Raw genomic sequence first — 24,254 nt, forward strand, 5'->3', positions numbered from 1 at the left:
TTTGCATAAGTTAGCGACTTGCTGAGGGAATTTAGTGCGGCACTTAAAGGAAAATGTAATTAAAGCTCCTGGAAAGCTCTTTTGAGAATTTGGCAAACGTGGAAGTCAACAAACAAAATATCTCATGTACAATTATGGACAATTCAGTCACCGCCGGGGATCGACGTGATAATTTGAAACAGTTTGTCATTTCAGAAGTGTGTATTGAACTGGTCGCACTGGCGGCGCTAAGGGGGGTGCGCAGGGGCACTGCCCCCCCCCCCGACATATGATTGCTAGGCCAGATAATTGATTTTTGCTTATTTTCCTTTTTTTTTTTCTTCAGGGAATTTTTTCCATAAAAGTCTAGCTCCGCGTCTGACAGGTATTAATTTGTATTATTTAATATTTAAGAAGTAACTGAACATGCGCGGCGCTATATCACATAGAAACAGTAGGAAAAAAATCCATAAAATGGGTAAGTGATGCAATCCACTCAATGCAAGTTTTCATCTTGAGAACATATAAAAGATTCAATGCATTTTATTTTTTAATTTCATGCACGTAGTAATAAAAAGCAATTTAATCGCTTTGATCTCCCGCCAGACTCCAAATTGAATTCTTCTCAACCAGTGATATGAAAACCAGTAACAATATTGTCAGCAATATTCTTTATTAAAACATCATTGGCCTCCCACTCGTAAATAATGCACAGGATAATCATAACAACGACAATATTAAGAATAAAACAAATCATAATTAACGCAATAAAAGTCTGTTCAGCTTGTTTGCTGTATTCAATTTCCTTTTTGAATAAAACACTCTCGATACTTTACTCTGTATTCTTTCATTTCAAGGTTTGCGACGTTAAGAAGGAATGTACAGTTGAGAAATGAAATGTCTCCCGCTTTAGTTTTTTTTTTTTATTTTTGTTTTGTTTTTTCCCGACATCAACACACAGTTTTATCTCATTTGCACTTCACACACAAACGCACACACTTGTATTACAAAATGATCTGTAATAAACAAAACCCTTGGTGGTAAACAAGCACACGTTTGCACACACACTTGCAGGCATATGTTGTATATGCATCCATGCGCTTTTACGTAAACGCTCACAGGGCGATGCACGCTGTGTGTTTGTGTGTGTGTGCTTGCAGTCGACGGTCCAGTGCTGCTGTAGTGCTTCGCTTAATCAAACCCGTAGTTCCAAAGCGTCAAACCGCCCGAGGCCTCGGCTTCCACAAGTTACACAACACAAACGCACTAGGCCGAGCAACGGGCCGCTATCGACCCGCCGCTGCGCCAAAGCGCACGCAGCGGCTCGCCGTGGTCGTTTGTCACCATCTGCTCCTCTTTTGCCCCAATTGGAGCAAAACGGGGATGCTAAATGTTCCCTCGTTTGGTGCTGGTTCTGGTGACCTTTAAAAAATAGAAGACACTCACAGAGAGGGGAGGGACCAATTTTTACACAACATAAATTTCCTGGTCCGCTGGGTTTTGGATTCTCTCCCGGCACAGTCTGAACTTTTAAACCTACAAAGAGTTCATAACACAAAAACGGTGGTACCCTGGCTGAGGAGTTTAATTTGTCCCGTGACCAAGCTCATAAATATATTTTCTTTATTGAAATGAACTGAAATGCCAATAATACAGGACGAAAAAGAAGAACTAATGGAAATGAAATGGTTTTGAGAAGCGTAATTACCGCACGTTGGAGCAAAAGAAAAGTAATCCTGGATATGTGCCTTTAAGGGGTGTGGCCTAGCGAGGTACACCAGAAGCTGTTGGTCATTTTTGGTTGACCAACCAACTTGGTTGTTTAATCGGTTTGCAAGTGCCTGGGTGTGAGTTTTGGCCTCCAGGATGGGTTTTCAATCCTATTCCTGGAGGGCCGGTGTCCTGTCTGCTTTTTATCTCTCCCTGCTGCAACACACCTGATTAAGATAATCAGCAAGACGCTAGAAAAACGATCCTGAACATTTAAATCAGGTGTGTTGCAGAAGGAAGAGATGTAAAACGGGCAGGACACTGGCCCTCGAGGAACAGGATTGAACACCCCAGGCTTACAGAATTTGCATTCGTGTGTTTGACCGTTTGTCTCATTCAATGAATGGCTGAAAGTGCATCAGTGGCTTTTTTTTTTTCTTGGCACGTAACACAAAGCAAAAAAAAAAAAAAAGGAAAAACTTGTTGGGGCACTCAAAAGACAAGGTACCATGTTGTATGAGTCAAAGTGTCTCCAGAGTCTAGTGAAGCTTTCACACGAAGTTCCGTGACGCGGTTTGGTGCACATTCCGGTGGCGGGACCTTGGCGGTCATGTGTCAATGACGTCTTGCGCCGGCGTGGGTTCATGCGGCAAAGTGTTGGCGTTGGGCAGCGTTTGCGTGTGTCCGACCGAGTTCTGCTGCAGTTCCATGGCCATGGCGTTCTGCGGGTGCGGGAACTCCTTGACTTGTCTGCGGTACTCCAGGAAGGTGGACGCCTTTGTGGCGATGGCCACCACGTTCTTGCCGACAAAGATGGTGGACACGCGACTGTCCTGAAAGAGCACCATGTTGACGCCTCGGATCAGGATGGTGACCATGTTGATGGTGACCAGGCTTAGGACCGGGTAGAGCATCATTTTCTGGGGGGTCATGTGCTCACCTTGCATGCTGATCTCGCTGAGCGACACGCAGGGGAGGATGAGGAGCAAGATGTAGCAGTAGAAAAACATCAGGCCCTCGGCCCAGATGGGGAGACCCGTGCGTTGGGGCTCCCACAGATTTGCCTGGATGTCCAGAAGATCCAGTAAGTCCAGCGCCACCCAGAACAAACGACTCCGCATGTCTTCCTTCTTGCGGAAAGTCCTCACGTATTCCATGCTGTCAAGCGCCACCAGAACCAAATACAACCCGGGCACACACACCGATAAAAGTAACGTCAACGCTTTCCGCGCCACCGTCTCCAGACTCTTCCTGTCGGCCTTGCAATTCTGGAAGACGAAATAGAGCTTGATCTCCAGCACGAAAATATACAAGAACCACAGAATCATGGCGTAGCCTCGCCGGGCCGTGCGCACCTCGGCCCCCACCCACACCGCCACGTAGCGCAGCACGATGAGGAAACACACGTCGCCCACCAGCACGATGATGCACACGCCGATTTTCCTGGGACCTTGGTTCTGCTCCACTAGGTAGGCGTCCATGAAGGCCATGCTGGTCATGATGACAATGGTGGTCAAGCACACGTGGCGTTTATCGGGAGGCGGCAACACCATGGCGAGGGGCACCTGTTGGCTCTCTTTAAGGGATTGTCTTTAGCCGGGGATGTCCCACTACGCGGAGGCCGAAAAAGCGCCTGGATACGGGAACATCACTTTGCGACTCGGCGCGCTTCCATCGATTCGGCGGTGCCCACCCCCCCAAGCGGCAGTGCTGAGGGCGCTACAACTGACACGCCATGACTGATTGTAATCCACACACACTCCCACAGTGGGCTTTTGTCTAACAGTTGTGTGACGGCGATTGCTGCAGCGCAGGAATATAAAGAGAAGGCTTGATTTCGGTATAAGAGGCGATCGGGCTGGCGGATTTATGCATCGGCGTGACGCAAACGGCACCGTGAGGAGAATTCCTCCACCTCCTGCGGATGGCGATGCAGCGTATGAGTGAAGGGAGGAGAGAGCGAGGAGTCTGCAGTCGCTCCCCTCCCAAAGCCGCCATAAATCACAGCGACAGCAGGTCAACGGCCCGTGAGGCCTTGCGTCCTACGCCGGCATCCCCGCGGGGAGGCTCTTACACGAGGTTGAATATCCATCCTTGCCACTCCTCCTCCTCTTTCTTGCCACGTGGCAACTTCTCTTCAGCCTGGAGGAAGATGGAATGAAGAGGATTCAGGGGAGGGAGGGGGTTGCAATGGTGGGATAGGACGAGAGAGAAAGCTGTCAGCGCCACAGGGTCGAGAACACAGTTGTCATTGCCAGCGGCGATTGCACACGCGAGCAGCCAAGTGATGTGTCAGCTTGGCACCATTGCATATAGGACAAGACGAGGTATAATAAGATTGCTTCACCTTTCTCTCAAGTGTGTGTCATGTGTCTCTGGTCATCTCGCCGCGCAGCCTCCTTATCCTCAAATGAAATTCCATTTAGCGCACTGCACCCAGCGGTGTCATTTTGAGAGCAGAACCAATGGAGGAGCTCGTTCACAAGTCACATACAGCAGCTATTTAGCCTACATCCTTTTTTTTTGCGCTTCATTTTTCCGCATCATTACCCTGCGCTAGAGTTTCAATTGGAGTCAGAGCAAATGAATAAACGCATACTTCATTTCCTGCGTGGAGTGGGAGTGGCAGTTTCCCAAAAAACAAAACTACTGCTGCTGCTGTAAATTTAAATCGTTCTTTTGGGTCAACTGAGCCAGGGTACAATATTAAGCTGTTTTGGGGCAGCCACGTTTTGGTGGGCAAAATGAACCCAAAAATCCCGTCAATGGGCGAAAAACGAACGCACTCTCCATTCCCCAGTCGATTTTGTGATTTAAAAAAAATATTTCATTAAATTGCTTGCTTGGTTGACATGGTGCCATTTTATTGTCCTGCTTGATCTTTTTTTTTTTTTTTACTTACAGTCCCTAATAGTAGTCCATTTACACCAAATTGTGGAATGGACTTTGAACTGAAGTCAATATTTAAAAAGCAGTTTCACCTGTTTTGGTTCGCACTCCAGTAAGACTGTATTTGTTTTTGTCTTGAATTACATGTATCATTTGCTACTCCCGTGTGAAGCACTTTGGGAGCCCTCGCTGACAAAAGTGCTATTTCAATAAAACGGACTTACTTATTTTGTTTGTTTTCATTTGATTTTATTTCAAGGTCCACTTATGGCCTCTGGTTGCAATCTTCGTTGAATAATGTTTTGAGTTGTTGTGTGCTTTGGCTGATTTAAAATTCATGCCGCGAAGAAGAGCTGCCGCACCTTGACAATATTTCACGACAAAACTGTACCCGAGGTACTTGAACTCAGCCGGCTTCCAGAATACAAGATGAATCAACCCGGGGAGAAAGTTAAGGATGGAAAAAAGAGCAGTAAAACGTTTTAATTAAGTAGAATCTTGTTTATTGGTTCACATTTTGTGAGCTTCAACAACATTTACTATACTGTGCCTGATCACTTATGAGTCATTTAAGTGTTTCTGGGTGTGACATCTGCAAAGTTAATAATTGTTTTGAAAACAATAGAATCAGGAATAATTCTGGTGCTACTTTCCCCCCTATCCACTAGTGGTGTGAAATACTTTTGATCCGCTGCAGTAAAAACAAATAAAGTGCAGTAAACAAACTCTTGTGAAGGAACAAAGAAGTGATAAAATAATAAATTTCATTTTCTGTGGGGCTTGCTCTCATCTGGGTTATGGGTAAATTGGAGTCTATCCCAAAAGTGAGACTCACTAAAGAGACCACATTTATGTTGATTTGGAATTCACTCTCTCCACTTGTCTTTCTTAAATATGATTTTGTTTGAGTGTAAATTATAACATACAAATAATACTTGGATGTATTGTCGTGTGGAAGTGTTTATGTTTTGTCACTTTGCCACTTCAAAAACATGACAAAACTAAGCAAGGAATTATTAGTTTGACTTGGGGCTGGGTGGGGGGTGAATAAAGAAGGGAGGGAAACAGAAGCGTCATAAATGGGTACGCAAATGAGATAATACCTCTAATACATATTTATAATTCTATAGTTTCTTTGTTCCTGAACAAGTGTGTTTACTGCGCTTTTATTTCCGAGCTGCTCATGAACGCATCATTACCTTTATTGCGCACGCACACGCACACGCACGAGCAAAAGCAGCAGGTGGTTCGTCCAACGCAAATGACGACGGTCGTGGACCACGAAGTCGATTCTAATTTTCTTCAAACAAGCCATGTAAGTTGAATCAAACTCACTTATGTTAATGTAGACGATTTATGGCAAATTATTTGTTTGGGCGTCAGAACATTTCAAATTGAGCCCCAGGAATGTTTAAGTTTGGGAATGGCTGACGTCACAAAATCGGCAAAATGTTGGTCAAGCTGATTTTCATGTCTTATTTTGCTTGAAACACAAAGATAATTGATTCTGATCTAAAATTATTTAATATAACTATATTATTAGGAAGCATAACTTTTTAACCTGCTTTCCATTTTGTGTGCTGGCAACAATGAGGTTTTATCTCATTGTCTTTATTTTAACTAATTGGAGATCCAAACAGAAAAGGGTCCAGAAAGCTCACACAAAGACAGTGAACTCTGAAAAGTGTTTAGCGTATAAGTTAAATGCTGCCACACATAAAGGGCTCAAGGTCCATTCATTAACACCCACTAACTAATTGTGCTTCCTTAAAAAAAAGGATAAAAGCACCAACGGTGCTCAACACTTTAATCAAAGAATCCTATCCAGTTATTTTTATTTCAATGATTAAATGATGTGCCTTTCACTTGTAGAGTGCTTTCCACCTTCAAGGCACTTGCATCACTTTGAATTGGCATCAATTCTACCATCGCCGTCATGTTCAGTGTCAAGAGTTGGACGCAATTGAAAATGTTGCTCTATGTATTTGTAATTTGGGAATGAGACGGCACCCTGGCATATTACTACAACGCGGTTGACGTATTGATGTAAAAATGATCTACTTTGCCTTTTTTCAATGGCATCTTGGTCGTTTTTGACAACTTTTCAATTCCAAATAAGTCCCTTGGTGTATCGTGCGACTTTCCATTTCCACTCTCAGTATGACGAGGAATTGACAGGGAGTTCAGATGAAAGCTAAATTACCTTTGTGAAGAGGTGATGTATACATTCCAAGTGTTCGAGTCACATGAGAACACTCGAGCATAAATGTGAGAGAACAACAGTCTAATTTGTAATCCTAGCATGAGTTTGAATGTATAAAAGCCATTATGTAGTACACGGCATCAAAGAGAGATTACGCTGCTAAAATGATGATTAATTGGCTGATTAGGTGAATTCTGCAGATCGTTTACATGTTATGGGGACGGAGACTGCACCCCACGTATAGCCGGTGCATCATTTCGCCGTAAGAATGGCACGCGCTTGTTTTTCAGACGTGCTTCTTACCCAATGAATTGATTACATCCAATGTGATAATAGAGAAAGAGTGTGGCCTTGAATTTAGAGGCATGCCTGTGGTGCTCTGTGTAATAGAAAGCAAATAAACTTTGAAAGAGTCATTATTAATCATATTGTGTTAAAAAATGTTTTATTTTATGGTGGAAGATGATCCACTTGCACTGCTGTCTTCCATTGTTTGGTCGCTTATTCTTCTGAGAATGCATGAAAATAATTAAAACTGCAAAAAAAACAAACAAGGAATAATAAATATTAAGTAATACTGAAATAAAGAATATAAATCTGCAACTATGTAAATTTGCGCAAATATGCATGGGTCGACTGTAGTTTTAAGTTGTGGTATCACTGTTCACCACTAGATGGCAGACATGGCTTGGTTAGCCCTTAGTTAGGAAGTACGTGAGCCTATGTCCCTCCAACCAATGAAAAATTGTGGCCCCGTTTAATTAAGCTTAGCTCATGTGAGAGAAATTAAATATTTTGCTATGATGTAGCATGCAAGTTGTTGGTGTAAATCCATCCTGAATGACTTGCAGGCTCCCTAGATGGTAGATGTTTATTTGAAATCCCAGAGCTTGATGTTAATAAAGTCTTCCAAATGAGAACTTGTAGTGAGCTCACGTTTAAAGCGGCTAAATCATTCCCCCGTGTAGCTTTGGGCTGATGACTCGCTTACCTGATGCCTTCAAAGACTTCTGTCTGCGCTTTAGGCCATGTTTCTGTCTATCTTGTTTAATCAGGAATTTTATCTTCGCACGACAGTGTACCACAGTCGTTGCCCGCCAATTAAATGCTGCATTTGAGGCTGCTTGGTAGTCAGATATATTGTACAAACACACACGCGCACGCGCACAAAAACGACTGCACTAAAGCACAAAAGTAGTATTTAGGGATCTTGTGAATAAAAAAATAAAAATAAAAATCCTTGATATGTTATAAAAAAAAAATACGGTTACTGAATAACCTTGCAATAAACATTAGTTCTGCATTATACGTACAACATTATTTTATGGCAATATGACCAAAAAATTAAATTTCAAATGTGGTTGGCTCCCTCAGCGTATTATACGGTAGCACAGACTTAAAAAAACAAACTGAAATTAGTTGCTTTCAGAGGTGTTAACAACAATTTTCTCTGCTGGAATTTTGGCCCAGTCTTCTTTTACCCGCTGCCACTTGTCCGCATTTTGGGTTTTCAAATGCTCTGACGATGCTCTTGCTCGTTTTCCTCTGCTCCATGTTCAGTGTAGTGCGCACAACAAAAGCTGAGCCACCTTTTGCGCATTTCACGTGGCTGTGAGTGTGACTATTAGATTGCCAGCAACTGTGACTTGCCACAAGTGAATTTATTTGCAAATTTAAAGATGCTTTGCAATACAATTGTTTCTTACAATTTTGACAAGGTGCCAATTTCATCCAGTCATTTTTTTTTTGTCTTTCATTCTTTGTGTATTGATCAGAAAACAGGAATACCAATGAATTTGAGATTGCTCTAATTTTCTGGAAGAAGTGGTGCATTATCTAACGGGAGCACAGGGGTGGCAATGTTTTGCGCAGTTACAGAGAAATCAGCGAGCAATTTCCATGTCGATCTGTTTGTGTTGAAAAGTGATATGTAGTATAACCAACAAATGGAGGATTTTTATCATCCATCGGCCATTGTTGTGTGAAATGCGATTACTGCAGCTCAGGAACTCGTTTTCCCTTGGGTGGGCAAGTAGGAACTCCGACTTCAGGCCGTCGCAAATAAATTTTCCGGGTAGGAAGTGGAAAATGTGTGACTTCCTCTCCTTATTCTGAGTGCAGCAGCATGCTCTCGTTAGTAGGCATGCCACTGCCACGGGCTGACAAACGGACAGATATATATTTATATTTACATTTTATTTTTGGTTTTCTTGATTTAGGTCCTGACTGCTTGTCACCCCTGCAAAAGGCATTGCCTTCACTGAATGGCTATTCGCGTTTCAGTTTGTGAGCTTGGCTAGTTTTAATGATGTGACAGATTTGCCTTGAATCCAGCCAACGCAGCTCCATCGATCACAAAGTCAAAAGCCAGACAGTGACGGTCTTGTACGTTATCTAAACCCAGACGTTCTCTTCCTGAAATTTTGACTGACAGGATTTAGTTTTTGTGGGCCACGTGTTGATCCCATCATTCACAGTCTGGGAACCGCAAAACTGTTATAGCCCCCACCCCCGCCCAATCCTCTTCCGATTAGAACATGGCAAAGTGCTACAACCCAAATCGCTCTACGCATCTGACTCTCATCCCTGGAATCACTTTGTGATGTTTGCCAATCGTATTAAAGCGGCCCCGAAGGGACGTGTGTTGTGCTCACTTTGCGCTAATCAGAGAATCCTCGTTTATCACACCAGACCCGCCTGCTGCAATATGAACAGACCATGTGAAAAACAATTTTCTTCATCGTCCTCCTGCTCCTCCCACATGATTTTAACCACGCTTAAAATTGACATCAGACGAAATACAATCCGTAAATACGTAATCCTTTCTAACCATTATAAACCTCAAAACAGTTGCCACTTTAACACGCATGGCGCGGCAATACGTACGAAGAGGACATTCACCAATACTTGCGAGCATTATATTCTCTCTCGTGTTCCTGCTTAAGCTTATCCGACTATTTATTTTGACTGATGATTCTCACTCTCGTTCACCATGTCACGTTGTATGTTAAGCACAGAAGGTGCATCGTAGCGTGCAGCTGGAAACAAAACATCTATCTCTGAGCTGTCAAGGCTTCTAAACAGCCGTGGGTGTTGATCAAATGCGGCTAAAATTAAATGCGTGCCGCATGAGACGGAAAGTCTCGCTGCTCGCGATGGCTTGGCACTCCCGTTGCGTCGCTCGCATCCTCTCTAAGCATTTCCACTTTGTGGTACAGTTCAGTTCATAACGACCAATGAATTCAACAATTCAAAAAGGCTGCACAGTGACTTTTTTAAATTTTTTTGGAGACGTTTGACTGTTTAAAGCAAGAATAAGGCAGGATTTTTTTTTTCCCTACCCGTTGTGACACGGATTAGCAGAACAAAAGGATTGGCAATGGGTTGAGCTACTTTCTACCAGTGTAACTGGCTAACGGATAACTGCAGCATATTTACGAATTCATAAAACTTCCTTTAACACACTGACCACAAAAAAAAAAAAAAAAAAAGTGCCGAAGGGGCAAACTGTCGTCGTATTGCGCCAACTCCTGCAGAGCATGAGTTACTCGAGGTCAGATTTGTCTCACCTTAAGTATTGTGGCTGGTATCGACAGCCTCCGTGAGTACTCGATACCTTAAAATAAGACTAATTTTCGTCCGATACTGTTACCCGGTATCTGGTACGTTTTATACATTTTTTTCCCTATTATTGTGTTTCGGCCTTCCACCTCCCACTCAAAACTAAGCGAGGCGCCACCCGAATGAGAACAATCGCTTTCAAAAATGACTGAATGGAATTTATTTTCAGGGTATGACAGTTAGAAAAAGTTACATTTATGAAGAAAGCATGTTGCTTTTCTGTTTTCTTTCCAATAACAAATGAGCGGGAGACCGCATTGTGTAGACGTTTTGATTATATTGTGAAGCGTACCAAAGTGAATCAAACGCCGCTGCCCGCGGGAAAATATGGCTTAACCCAGCTGCACAGACAGGCCTGCATTGGGCTCCCTTGAAATTGCTCCTATTCTCTGTGGTGTCAATCATAGGGCATTCGTATTCACAAAACTGGGCGAAGATCTGAGGCATGGCGCACCGAGTGAGCCTTCATCAAAGTGAAGAGTGCGGCCCCTCACGGCACACAAACGATCGGTGGTTGGTCGATGAGACGATAAACTCGTGTTCTCCCCCACCCCCCCATAAAAGCCAAACTCTCATCAAGTAGTTGTGTTCTTAGCCTGTCATCTGCGGAATGGAGCTGTCTCCAGAAAGATCGGATTTCCTAAAACATCGGATTCATTGGCAAGGAAAGCTTGTCCTGCGGTTTTCTTACTTCCCCTGATTTGTAAATGGAGCATGTAACGCCGCCCTTTTTCCGTTAGGACTGTACGCCATTCTCGTTGAAATATAAATGACACGAACCGCAGGGGTGCTCTCTTCTCCTTAAGATGGTAGAAGATTATTGCACGCCAAACTTGTGGCTTTAGTTTACAGGAGGCAGCTTTTCCAACCTGGATTTGTTTTTCCTCCGAATAGACGCAGGCTTGTGGGTTCAAGTCTTTGTAAATTAATTTGACTGTTCCAATAGAGTACCGGCGTGATGGGCGTTAGCCATCGATCGCGCGGGCCAGTCCAATTACAAAGTCTGGGCATCAGTCAGGAGATTGAAGGAGGCAACCCAATTTTACGAGCAAAAAGCGCGTTCATTGTCTTTTCACTCTATTATGTAAACAAGTTAGACTCATGGAGAAATGTCAGACACTGCGGCTCCCCCCCCAGGCCAATTTGTCACAGACTGAGTTCCGAAGCATCAACTAGAACAGTCTAACCAAGTCAAGTTAAAGTAAATGAGCAATGACGGGAAGCCTAAAATACAAATTGGTGCTCATCAATGGAATTCAGCCACAACGGTGTTATCATCCACAGTGTTTTATTGGTCTTCTCTTGTGAGTGAGGCTGCCGGATGTGACTGTGTGTGCGGTTTTAAAACAAATTTTTATGTGGTGGACTGTTGACTCAGAGTTTACTTTTATTGTGTTTTGTGTCATAATGTAAAAAAAGTGATGTGTGAGGAGTCCCTGTTGTCAAAAAAAAAAAAAGACCAGACCCGCTACCTATATATATATATATATATATAATTTATATGTACCCATGGCTAAAAAGCAAAGCATGGAGAGTCTGTGTCATCCGAATGCATAACTTCAGTTAATGAATTTTCTTTCTGCTGCCATGAGGAGGAAAGACTGGGACATAGTTGCGTATCAAATTTGAAAAAGCAGTTAAGTAAAGCTAGGTCATGAGTTCTGATTTTCATGAAAAATGAAAACCTGAGAAATAATCCCTAATAATCAGTTTGAGGTGTGTTTGTTGTTGGATGGCAAAAAAAACAACGTGAGGAAGGATGGCCTTGATCATTTCCCAACATGAGAAACAAGACGCTTGCAAGTGCTATTTTGTAAACACGCAGAGTGCATCTTTGCCTGCAATGTTCCTGCTCCAGTTCCACTCGTAGATTCATCAATACTGCATGAGTGTAGCATTTTTAAAACCGTTAATTTTAGCATTAAATATAAATGTTAATATTTTTTTAGAATTACAAATGACCAGATATATAAAATAGGCTGCAAACTAAAAGTCATTCTGCATATATATATTTTTTTTATTATGTTCTGAAGGTCCAATCAAGGCTCCAGCTCCAAATAATTTGATTTCCCGTTAAATGTTTCGCCTTAACAGGTTTTAATTTGCAATTTTATTACGTAATCTTCCACTTGAACGGTGATGCCAGGTTTTTAGTTTGTTGAATGAAAATAAACTGATTTCATGCATCCATTTCCACATATCTTTTATTCTTTCTTTTTTTAATCTTGGTGACCATTTTATTACCAGCACTCTGAAATCTAAAGGTGATGACATGAGTCATTCAAGTAGACCCGTAAATGTCATCTAAACTTAGAATTAAAATGAAATCCATGACGCAATATGTCAACTTCAATGACCTATTCAGAAATTAAACATGTTCGCTGCGTGGATTATGCTAAATATGCTCCAGATTCAGATCAGGTCTTCTTTCCAGAAAACGCAATGCACTGATAACTCGTGTAACAGAAAGATTACTTAAGTTTGCCTGAGAGGTGAGTCTCTTCACATTACCACCTAAACACAGCAAAATTTGCAGTTTATATATCGTTAGCTGTTATATACCGTTTAGCCTAATTGTACTGCGCAGCCGGGACAAAAACGTGTATTTGAATTAATAATTCCTGGTTTTTGGATATCATCAGATTTTTTTTTAAATTTATTTTTTTATTTTATTTTTCTTTTCAAACCGAGAATCTCGTAACTGTGATATGGACATGTCTAACCCATTACGCCCGATTCGAAAAGCATCATCAATCCCTCTCATTTAATCGAACACATCGTTAATTTTGTTCAACCGAGGCCACGGTGATTACCATAACTCATTTTTTTTTTTTTTCGATTTCATTTAAACTTTGATGCTTTGTTAACATGCTCCTCCCATCACTTCAACTCTCCACAATGTAACTTGCAAATTGATTTGCTTATATTATGCATACAATTCATGTGTGCAGTTCATTTAAATATCAGACCACTCCACCCCCCTGTGAATTTTGCAGACATATCAACTCATTGTTCTGTCAATAATTGTTTCCCTTCCTCCCAATGTGCTCTTTTCGCTTTCTCTACCTGTGCTCAATATCGCCGTGTCAAATGTGGCCACCCTGAGGGAGATGGCATCCCAAGTCGCATTCAAGTCACGCCGCATTACTGCTTGCTCGATTTCTCTTGGGGGTAAAATGACTTTCCAAAGACAAATATCTTGCAGGACATCTTCGGTATTCATCACATGTGCTGTGTGTCAGCACGAGTGCTTTAAAAAAAAAAAAAAAATCCTCGGAATTATAACCTGCCAGGAACAGCTGAATCGCTCGAACAATGTGCAATTTCAAGTCGTTAATGAAATACGCATAGTGTGTAGATGCAAATCTTATTAAGTACTAAGACTTCATGAGCCTTCCAGAGTTTGCATAAAGCATGCACACACCTGTCACCTTCGATATGTCGTGGGAGGCAAAAGGAGCACAGCAGGGGTATTAAAAAAAAAAAAACAGGGATGAGTGGAAAGAGATGCAGCAGAGCAAAGGTTGCTGTTGCATGGGATTGATTAAAAGGCAAAAGAGATGTGATACGGTGAGGATTTGATGTGCTGCTAATGAGCCAGGAGTTAAAATGGATTGCTTAGCAGCGGATTTAAACATTACCAGCGGAGGATTAATGACGGGAGAAATGAGAGATTTCCCTTCCAATAAGTCATGTTTGGAAATCTGACTGCACCAAAAATGATGTGGAGTAATTGTTTCGATTCATTGTAACCGTACGATACGTTATTGACCCTTTTGTGGATTTGTATTTATTATTACATTCGAGAAGTGATCCAAGCATATTTTTTGACATAAACAACTCTTTGGAAAAAGCCTCACAGGGGCTTCTGAAGTTCTGAAGTTGAACCGTGCTTTGCACAGTAATGGAACTGGAAACAATATTTCACTCAGGATCAGACTGCTGTTGCATGTGCAAATCACGGAGTCAAACGTCTCGGCAATCGTTTTAGGCTGTGTGGACTCAACTCGGAAAATGCTGCGCAGTATAAATATGACGCCGTTTCCAATTATTTTCGCCCTCTTGAACAGATACCAAATTCTGGGAGGCTTCAAGTTTAAAAGAAGCAGTCATTTTTTTCTCTCTCTCTCTCTACAGCCTACAGGTGTAAAGTTTAACACAGACAAAACATGGTCAGAGGCTCGAGGAAGCATCCAATAAACGGAAATAAAATTGAATGCTTTACTGACTTCCCCGCAAGGGCATCGCAGACGCGATGGAGTTGGGTGAGGGAAATGTGGTTATTTGGAAATGTAACATTGCATCGTTCAGCCGTCCATTTTCAGAAGTGATGATTGGACAACCTGGGAATCATTAATTAACAGGGCGATCAAGTGGTTTGGAAGATGCCCCCAGTCAGGAAGTCAGGTTCGGCTTGTTGGGGCATCCTATCACATCCTTTGGATCTCTGGTCTGTTGAGGAGCAATAACTACAAAGTCCTCAAAGCTCCAAACTCAAACCCTGCAGCACATGCTGTCCAGATGCGAAACGGCTTTGGGTCACAGTTGGTGGAACAACCAAATATTGCGGACGTACTTTAGTTGGACAAAGAGCATGGGCTTAAAACATTGCCCTGAGGATCACCGCTCAGACTTGAATGCGTCTGGAACATAACAGTGGACCTTGATCGTCAGCAATTTCAGGTCAGAAATAACAGAAATGTCTCAGCTAACCAGACAAGTGAATCTGAAACATTCTCAGTGGAGGTTGGCAGCCGAGGGTTCATTGGATATTCCATCCAGTGCCTCCCGAGGAACGTGGGAGGAACTGGGCTAAAGATGAAGAGGGCATTCAAGGATTTTGGTGGAGGAGGCTGAAACTGCAAGCTTCTGGATTGGCTGAGAAGGAATGATAGGGCACGGAGAAATCAAGGGTCCTAGAGTTGCAAGATCTTGATGGGCGGGTCCCATCTGATGAGTATTTCATATTTATTGAATGGTAGTACGGTGAGCCCAGTGTTCCGTGGTTTCGATTTTAAATCTCAACTTCAGCCTCCCTGTCTGGAGTCTGCATGTTCTCCCCATACTGGTCGGTTTTCTCCCACATTCCACACGAGGTCAATTGAGGACTATATCTTGTCTTGGTGAGCTGAGATTCCCACCCAGAACTTCAGAACTGCGATGCAGATTTGCTAAGCAATGCTCGACTGCGCAACCAAGCAAAACAAGTAGTTCTTGTTTAATTTATGGAAAGAATACGGAAAATATTGATGTATTCTGTTCTTGCGAACAACGTATAGAAATATGCCTTGAGAGCAACACTGTAAAACAACAACAACAACAGTAGCTTGACAATGCAAGAAATAAATCATTCTATTCCATTTGCAAACTTGCTTGCGAACAATGAGGCCTGGCTGGCTGCCATCTCCCATGATCCCAGCACAGCCTCCCCCTTTGCTCAGTGCGGGAATGTAACAAAGCCTGATGGGCCGGCAAACAAATGGTTTCTTGCTGCAATTCTTCGAAGTGCCAAGAGAAATCAGGCTGAATGTGCCTCTCTGGCTAACCAGCATACTGGGGAATGGGAGGCGGAGCTTTCCATGTTGGATGGCTGATTGTTTGTGACCGCGATACTGTGAAAACTGACCCAGTGGTTCAGTTGTACACCCTTATCAGGGTTCCTCGAGAGTGCATGTTGGATTCTGTCAGCCTTCCTGTTGTCTGATTTTGATATTTTTTGAGATGTCATCAAATTATTTTGCGGTGCACCGTCGCTCACCATTTTGTTCATTTCGCGCCCGGGAGTAAAGTATTGCAGGCTTTTGCTACCTGTGAAAAGAAAAGTCAGCAGTGGAAATTGGCATTTTGGAGCAAAAAATATGTGTTCATCCGCTGTCACACCTTAAAAAGGGTTCTGGCGCTTTGACTCTGACTTGCAGCCAATCAATTTGTCATAACAGCTCAAAGGGCAGACCACTGCAAAGGCATGAGCCTATTCAGCCACTGTGTGCAAGAATGTCGCTTGAAAAAAATTCCAAACGGCAAAGAATATTTTAAAAATATTTTCCATAAAAGTCCAATATGTTAGAAAATTGGCCCGTCTGGCATATTACCATTTTCCCCAGACAGTATGAATAGAGACTGACTTTCATGAATGTAGCACGCAGACTTGCTTGAAAAACCTATTTTAGTCCTTGTACATCTCCGGCCAACAAAAAAAAAACATTTAGTCAGAAATCAGGTGTGCAGGTCCATTAGGTCTGACAATAAAAGCACTCATGATTTCCATTTTCTTTGATTTGTCATTAAATTGTCATCACTTCAGGCTTCTGCCAGGGAGAGGGAGAGGGAGAGAGTGTGAATTTGAATCAGGTGTGTTTACATTGTGAAACGTCTACTACATGCAGGATAGCCGTCCTCGAGGACCGGAGTTGCCCACCCTTGTACCAGACAGTTACGTCTTTAGTTATGTCATTTAGTCACAATTAAGGCTTGGCTATTTCACTCGGCGTACTTTTCATACTGAGTGCTAATTATGTCACAGGTGTCACTTTGTGGAATCTCTTCATAGCTTACCCGCTGCAAGTAATTAACGTGCTAATTTGCAACACAGTCCGGTCACCGGTGTACATCCAACACTTCTATAATAGCACATTCGCCTCACCAGGATGTCAGATCGCAATCTTGAATACGATCTATAGCCTGAGTATTGACTAATAGCACATCAACTTGTCTGATTTAAAGAGTCCCAGAAAGGCTTCGCAAGCAGATGGGTCCCGCTAATGAACAGCAGTTAATTTATGCCTTTCAAACTAGTAACACATTCAGGACTGCTGAGGCGCCATTACGAGAATTAAATTATTTTCATGAAAAATTACATCATTCATTAAATGAATGCCCAACTTATGGTTGTCTGTTTATCTCATTTGCGTAACGGCTGAGCTGTAGTCTCCCCCCCCGTTGATTAACAATGAAAGGCACAATTGGACTTCTTACTTTATTCTTGGAACATTATCTTCCCTTCCCAAGTGCCCCCCCTCCCTTCAAATACTCTTTCAAGCTGTTGCTACGCAGTAGAAGGGTGTCCAACTTGGTCCTCGAGGGCTCCTACTCGGCATGTGTCTTCGTCCTCCAAGACACCTGATTGAAATGATCGGCTCATCAGCAAGCTCTGACAAGCCTGATCGTTTGAATCAAATGTGTTGGAGGAGGGAAACATCTAAAACATGCTGGATAGAAGCCCTCGAGGACATTGGTTGGACACCGATGCTCTAAAAATTTACTATAATGCATCATTGCAACTTGAAACAGACGACCTGTATCTCATAAAAATCCTTCTTTATATAGGTCATTTAAATTAGCTTAATGAAACCGAGACAATTAGCATCTTGACATGCGTCAAGAGTCCGAAGGTAAAATATTTTTTTATTTATTTTTTTTTCCTGCCTCGAATGATAAATACACCTGAAGCACTGCAAGATTTTTAGTTTTTTTTCATCCGTGCGGCCTTTCACCTGTACCAGTCCGCAGGCCAATTTGGACCGGGCCGCGAGCCGGTGATTGGGGACCACTGATTTGAATAACTAGGTCATTTTTTTTTCTCTTTAATCTATTTTTCTGGGGGAGTGGGGTCATTAATGAAAGCACGATACCTCATATGCATATACTGGGTTGCAAATGCATGAAAAGCCGTGTTGATAATGAGCTCTCCCCGCTCACAATGCCACTATGAGTTTATATATGCTTTAGTTTCTCTCAATTAGGTCTAATATATTTAGGGCCTGGCCTCCCATTGGGCAATCTTATTTTCTTTTCCCTTGACCAACATGGTTAGTTTCTGCTGTAGTACCCCCAACATTTGTAATAACGCTTGACAGCAGCAGGGCCGGAATTAACTGCCGTCCATGTTGACACGCAATTTAGTTTTTGCTAATTATAGTGCACCGCGGTCATAAATAATTCGGCGCTCCTCTGCTATCCCTCACCAGCTCGCTTTCATCATACAAACACGCACGCACGCGTGCACAAATGCTAATGCAGACTGGGGATGCGTTGAGAAACGAAGCCGAGGACATTGAGCAGTGCATCTTTCCTTTTCCAGTTAAAAGGCCAATTCATAAATAGCGAGCCTTCACTCTGTCCCGCGGTAACCGATTCCATGAGACTCCAGTGCCTCTGCCTCCCTGAAGCAATGCTTTAATAACACAAGTGCTACCAAAAAAGATGGAAACATAAAATGCGTCTTGACAGGGGGCTGAGGAAAGTCGTGGAAAGGCTGGCTTCAAACTGCAAAAACATTCAGGCGTTCCAATTAGAAGAACCAGCCATTCACATTTTCTGCATTGCGCCGTTTGAAAGCGCAAAAGGACCTTCTGGTGTAAATACGTCCGGGATGACTCATGCTCGTGTCACCATGTCAACGTGGTCACTGCAATCAGGCACACGATCAGTCAGGATGTGGAAAAATCAAATGAAAATAAGAGTGCAAAGCTAACCCAAAAGCCCCCAAATTGCCTCGCATGTTTTTGAGACTTCGACAAAAAAAAAGAGTCATAGATTTATTTATTTATTATTTTCTTTCATTGGTGGAATGCATTATTTGCCGCGCCTCAGTTTTGCTTTTGCTGTGCCATCTCGAGGGAGGCGTATGCCCGATAATGTCCAAAAGACGTCTCACTCTGCAGCTATACTAGGGCGATAGAAATCAACGCGCCGACGATTGGAATACATATTTCCTTTCTTTTTCCTCTCGCTTTTCTTGCTGTCGTAAATGCGTAGTACCCATTTTTCCTTCCCTCCCTCCATACGCTCCCACTCCTTCCTCCGCATCTCAGCCGCCCTGCTTTTCTCTTCCCTGCGTTAAGGAGGATATGGCTGCTGAGCCTTCCTCCCTTCCAACAATCTTCTACCGGTATTATGCCGGCCGATTGTGGTTCACATCTCCCTCAGGGTCATGTTGTCAAGGCCGAGCTCACGCTTTTCATGTTTACACAGCGAGATAGAAAGGACAAGCGATCTGAATCGGAACGTGTACGTGAAACCAGTGCAATATTAATTCAGAAGTTGTTTCTGCATAGGTCTGTGCAACCCAATGACGATATTTACCGTACTTTTCCCTTATATGACATGGAATTAATCATTTTAATTAATTAATTTTCTTCATTGATTTATAAACCATAATTACATTTTTTTTTTTAAATAGAGTTAAATGGATATAATTCTACATACAATATCTGGTAGTGCAACCAGTTTTCCATTTATGCTCCTCGAGCAGAACTGTGAACACGTATTTGCGGGTGATGTAGTAGTGTTGCAGCTGTTACATTAACCTTCATTAATGTTTCAAACCGTGTTAGCGTAGCATCCGACGTGTGAGCGTCTATCTAAATTCACTTTTATCACACCTCCGTTAGCGCATTCATGACGCCATTTTTGCCCCGTCCTGCTGAATGTTAAACGTTCGTTATTTACGATGTCCTATCTTTGTATGTGGTCAACACAGGAAGTTCGCGCCGCAGCTTCTGTGATTGTGCCGTGAAATGGAATGATCGTCAATTACATTTATTCACCGAGTACAAATTGCTTCGTGTGGGTGCGGTCTAAAATAAAAAAAAAATAATTAAAAATAATTAACTAATACATTGATCGTTAATTTCGCCCGATAAAATAGATGCTTAATACGTGACGGAAAGTTGAGTGTAATATTACAGAGTGGGGTTACAATTAATATTCTGCCACCTTGGAGAGACACCACTTAGCCTGTTTCACGGCTATGGATTATGCCTGCCGGACAAAATTTCCCCGTCGGTGGCTGCCTCAGTTGAGCAATGTCTTTGCTTATAGGCAATGTGCAAGCACTCCCCTGCGTCTCCGTACTGAAGCCTTCTTTAGTGCGACTGTCAAAAAAAAAAGCCCACACGGACCTCCGCGGCAGCGCCGCCATTTGCCAAATACGAGACCTGCAGATTTAAGACTGGAGCCGATAGCAGAAGTCGTGCGACTCGGGGCTCGCCAGCCTTTTACTTGTGGAGTGTTGATTATCTAAATGATGAGTCCACCATCTCTTAAATTAGGCCGTTGAAGTATCAGCTCATAAATTGCGTGGATGGAACGACAACCCCCCCTGCAGCAAAGAGCCTTCTGATGTAGTACAATGTGCTATTATTCCATTTGGAACATGCTAGTGGCTGCTGCGTCTGCCGAGTAGATTAGAGTAATAAAACTTGGCGCTTAGATGATGTGACGTTTCACCCCGGCTGTAAAATCTCTGCAGGGTGCTGGTACTGTCTCGCCTGCGGTGAATATGTTAATTGCCCGCATAAACAACAGGACATCATTATTTCATGTGCTTTTATCTCATAAATTAAACAAATCTATGCCGATGTATGTAACGGCGTCCGAATCTAATCATGCATATATTTATATGAGGCAAATATAATAAAAACAGTGCCGGGGATTCTTCAGAGTTACACAAAATTATTGTGCTATCAAAAAAGTGCATTAAGACTAAAATGGAATGTTGCGCCCCACCTTGGCCCCAACTACTGCATTGAAGAGGAGCAATGCTTCCCCAGTCATCCCAAAAATTTGCTCGACCTCTCATTTTCTGTTTTTGTGTTGCCCGCTATGCATATATTAGGGCAGCTTTTATCTCGCTCTTGCTGTGTGTGTGTGTGCGTGTGTTAGCATCTGCAACGGCAGTATCTCCAGAACCAATAAGCAGGCGTGTCAGCTGGCTGTACCAGCAAAGAAAAATGGGGACAATGAATGACATTGACAGGCGACATGCGTCAGAACGTGTGTTGTAAGGACATCGAACTGATCGTTGATAGCAGATGTGTGTCTAATTGCGGCGGGGTTGGGCGCCCTGAATACGTCTGTCTCCTCCCGTCTCTGCCCTACCAGCGAAGCGCCCTGCGCAACTCCCAATCACTGCCTCTAATTAGAAGCCTTATCTCTGCCAATCACGGAGCCTTTTGCTCTTTTCCACGGCCCGCTGCGCATTTAGCAGGGTAACAGGCATAGCCAAGGAGGCGTGGTGGTCACAGAGGACAAGCGATAGATAGACAGGGAAGAGAGAATGAAGTGACATGAGATGCAGGAGACTGCTCTCATTAGAATTTAGGATGACTTGGAATGAAGAGTAATGGGCTCCATTTACGAGGCGATGGACACATTTTTGGGTTACTCCGGGTGAACCTGAAATGACTTTTGATCTGAAAATGTTATGCCGTCACTGAACCTTCACTCTATATCACAGATTTGAAAAGCAATTTATTTATTTTTTCATTCTTATTTTTTTTTTTAAACTGGTGTTAATTTCAAGTAGCCTGCTTTTCAGCGTGCTACTGAACAGATGCAGCATAATTAACGGTAGGAAGAAAAGCAGAAAAGGTCTTCAAGGCCAACCAAGCTCCAGTAATAGTTATTGATCCCACAGGGCTCAATCCCGATCTCCCTGGAATTGTGGGAGTTTATTGTAGTTAGTGGAGTATCCATAATAGACTAGTTCTTTGGGCATTGTTTTCGAGGCTATTGTGGTCTACAAGGACCTTGGTTTGGGTTGAAATTCGGTCTGTCAGTCACCCTTGAGCAAGGCAGACTGTCAATTTTCCCTTGACTTCATGCTTACTATCCTGAGTAGGATTTTAGTTCCGTGTGGCGCATTGCGCGCAATAGCAATTAAACAGCAAATTGGATGAATGTATCGTTCTAAGCGCAACATGTCCGTGACGTTAGTCAAGTGGGTTGCTATGGCGATGTGCACGTTGAGCACCGGGCTGACGCCTGCTGAAAAATTGCCTTTTGAAAGTGTATTTAGCTACTTTTACGGGTGTTCCTACTCGACTCTCACAAGAACAAATGTTCTGAATTCTTCATCAGCTCATGCGCCGACTCTTAAGATATTAGTCAAAATTACGGCTGGTTTAATTTTTATGTCATTAAACTGGGTAAAATGGCCACTGTTTTCCAATTTGGTTTTCTTGTTTCTTTAGATAATCCTCATAATTGGCAGGGAGAATACAAAACCATAAAATGTGAAACAGGCTGGATAGTGGCGCTCTGGAGGACTGGACTTGGGCACCCCCCGCGCTTGTAAGAAGACTTTATTGGCAACCACTTGCAATTCAACATTTAATATAGTTGAGTCACCAGGTTTGCACACGGGTCACTTTAGTTTATTGGCTGCCATTTGTCAGCGAATCCAAAGACTAATTAGTGGGTGCCGGCTAATCTGTGAGTTGAAGGGGATAAAATCAAAAACATTGAAATTGATTTTTATGAGGGATCAAATACTTTATTTCATTCCTAGTCATTCTAATTGACAATTAATTAATCACAATAAACTGATTAGTATTCCCATCGCTAGTGGAAGTCATTTTTTTTTTTAGTTATCCTGCTGTCAAACAGAAAACAAGAATACCTTCTTGTAAAATGATGCTCTAAAATGATTTGCTTACTTTGCCATTCGTTTTACTGCGTGACGGCAAAACTCTGAGCAGCGCAATCCGTATTGACACCAGCACGAGACCTTTCCCGGCAATATCGCCTCCAAAGTAGGTTATCGGGGGTTGCCATGGCGATGAAAGAGATACTTCTTTTTAATTTCAAGTGATTTGCCCTTATTAGAAGGTCACATTGCTATGTGATTTATTTATTTTTTTGTTTTTTCTTTTTGGGGGGGGGGGCGTGTAATGATTTTCTTTCAGACAATTTTCAGTTTGCAGGATTCCGAATAGATGTAACATTTTAGTGCTCCCTGCGCTTCAGTATGTTTGAGAGTGTTTGTGAGATAAATCAATTCTTGGGAGATGCATAAAGCGCTCGAAACTGTTCAACGATAGTTGCGGTGTCTCTCTCGCTCTCTCTTTTTTCAACGTCTGTCCATGTTAGTTAGGTCGGGGAACCTCTTCAAAATCAATTTAAGGAAATTACAATTCAGCCAGAGTCCCATCATTAGGTTTTATAATTTCATCGTCCTCCTTCAGTGCCTTTATCCCAGAGCCACTCAGTTCATCTCTGCAGCACAACCCCGGTGAATAATTAACCGCAGTCGTGAGCGGCAAGCCGATGAGCGACACAAGCGTTCTATCGTTCCCACACAGACGCACACCTGCAGCGGTGGCGGGCTTTTAAGCCTCTTCCTGCTCCTTTTATCTCACTCGAGTTTTACTTCAGCCTGACGTACCAAGTCTGGCTCGCTCACTCTGGTGCTCTGACACACCAAGACAAGGTCTCATTCCGGTGCACAGGGCAGAAACTGTCGCGCACTGAGAACTTTATCGTCTCTGCTTTCATTTTTTTTTTCCCCATAAACTCTGGGCAGTGAGGATGGACAGGCGTGGGGATGATATGAGGCACCTTGGGCCTCGTGCTGTGACACGGAAGCTGACAAGCCTGTTAACCTGGAAGAAGGAAAAGACAGAGCCAATTTCGCAATGGAAGTCGGAACGGATGGAAAATCTGACGGCGGTGCCGATGAAACGGAACAAGAGTCTTAGCTGGGCTTTAGCGCTAAGACGAGATATTGATGAACAAGTTTGTCCGTGATTAGTCAAAAGTCTCCATCGGAGCGAGAACACTGTGCTGCAGTTTTGACGACATTCAGCGATTTGTGTCTGCTAATTGTTTTGCCGGGAATACATCGGCCAATAATATCGTGCCAAATCAAACTGAATGTTGAAACTGGCCGACTCATGCATTGGCATGGAGACAAATCCTTGGAGATATATTTAACAGACTTACTGATTATATCCGTTCAGTTTGTCTCTCTCTCATTCAAGCATGTTAATGATTTTGTCTTCGGTGCATTTTTATTGTGCAACTGGAGATAGAAATTCATGTGAAATTTTAACAATGGTTAGATTTGATG

General features: G+C 42.8%; 1 protein-coding gene and 1 long non-coding RNA gene across 2 annotated transcripts in view; one reads left to right on the plus strand and one right to left on the minus strand.

Moving 5' to 3' along the window:
• Positions 1-635: 635 nt before the first annotated feature.
• The window catches only part of tmem121ab (transmembrane protein 121Ab), a 36,758-nt gene continuing 13,139 nt past the window's right edge, over positions 636-24,254 (minus strand). The window contains exon 2 of the mRNA XM_088285408.1: positions 636-3,831. Coding sequence (XP_088141534.1) covers positions 2,298-3,242 — 945 coding nt within the window. The 5' untranslated portion in view covers positions 3,243-3,831 and the 3' untranslated portion in view covers positions 636-2,297. The remainder of the gene's footprint in view (positions 3,832-24,254) is intronic.
• The window catches only part of LOC148316720 (uncharacterized), a 55,779-nt gene continuing 37,344 nt past the window's right edge, over positions 5,820-24,254 (plus strand). Inside the window, exon 1 of the long non-coding RNA XR_015840101.1 lies at positions 5,820-5,893. This is a non-coding gene — a long non-coding RNA (uncharacterized LOC148316720). The remainder of the gene's footprint in view (positions 5,894-24,254) is intronic.

The sequence above is a fragment of the Idiotropiscis lumnitzeri genome, chromosome 21 (assembly GCF_059441095.1).
Source record: "Idiotropiscis lumnitzeri isolate Australia: NSW breed Sydney's pygmy pipehorse chromosome 21, RoL_Ilum_1.0, whole genome shotgun sequence".
Lineage (NCBI taxonomy): Eukaryota > Metazoa > Chordata > Actinopteri > Syngnathiformes > Syngnathidae > Idiotropiscis > Idiotropiscis lumnitzeri.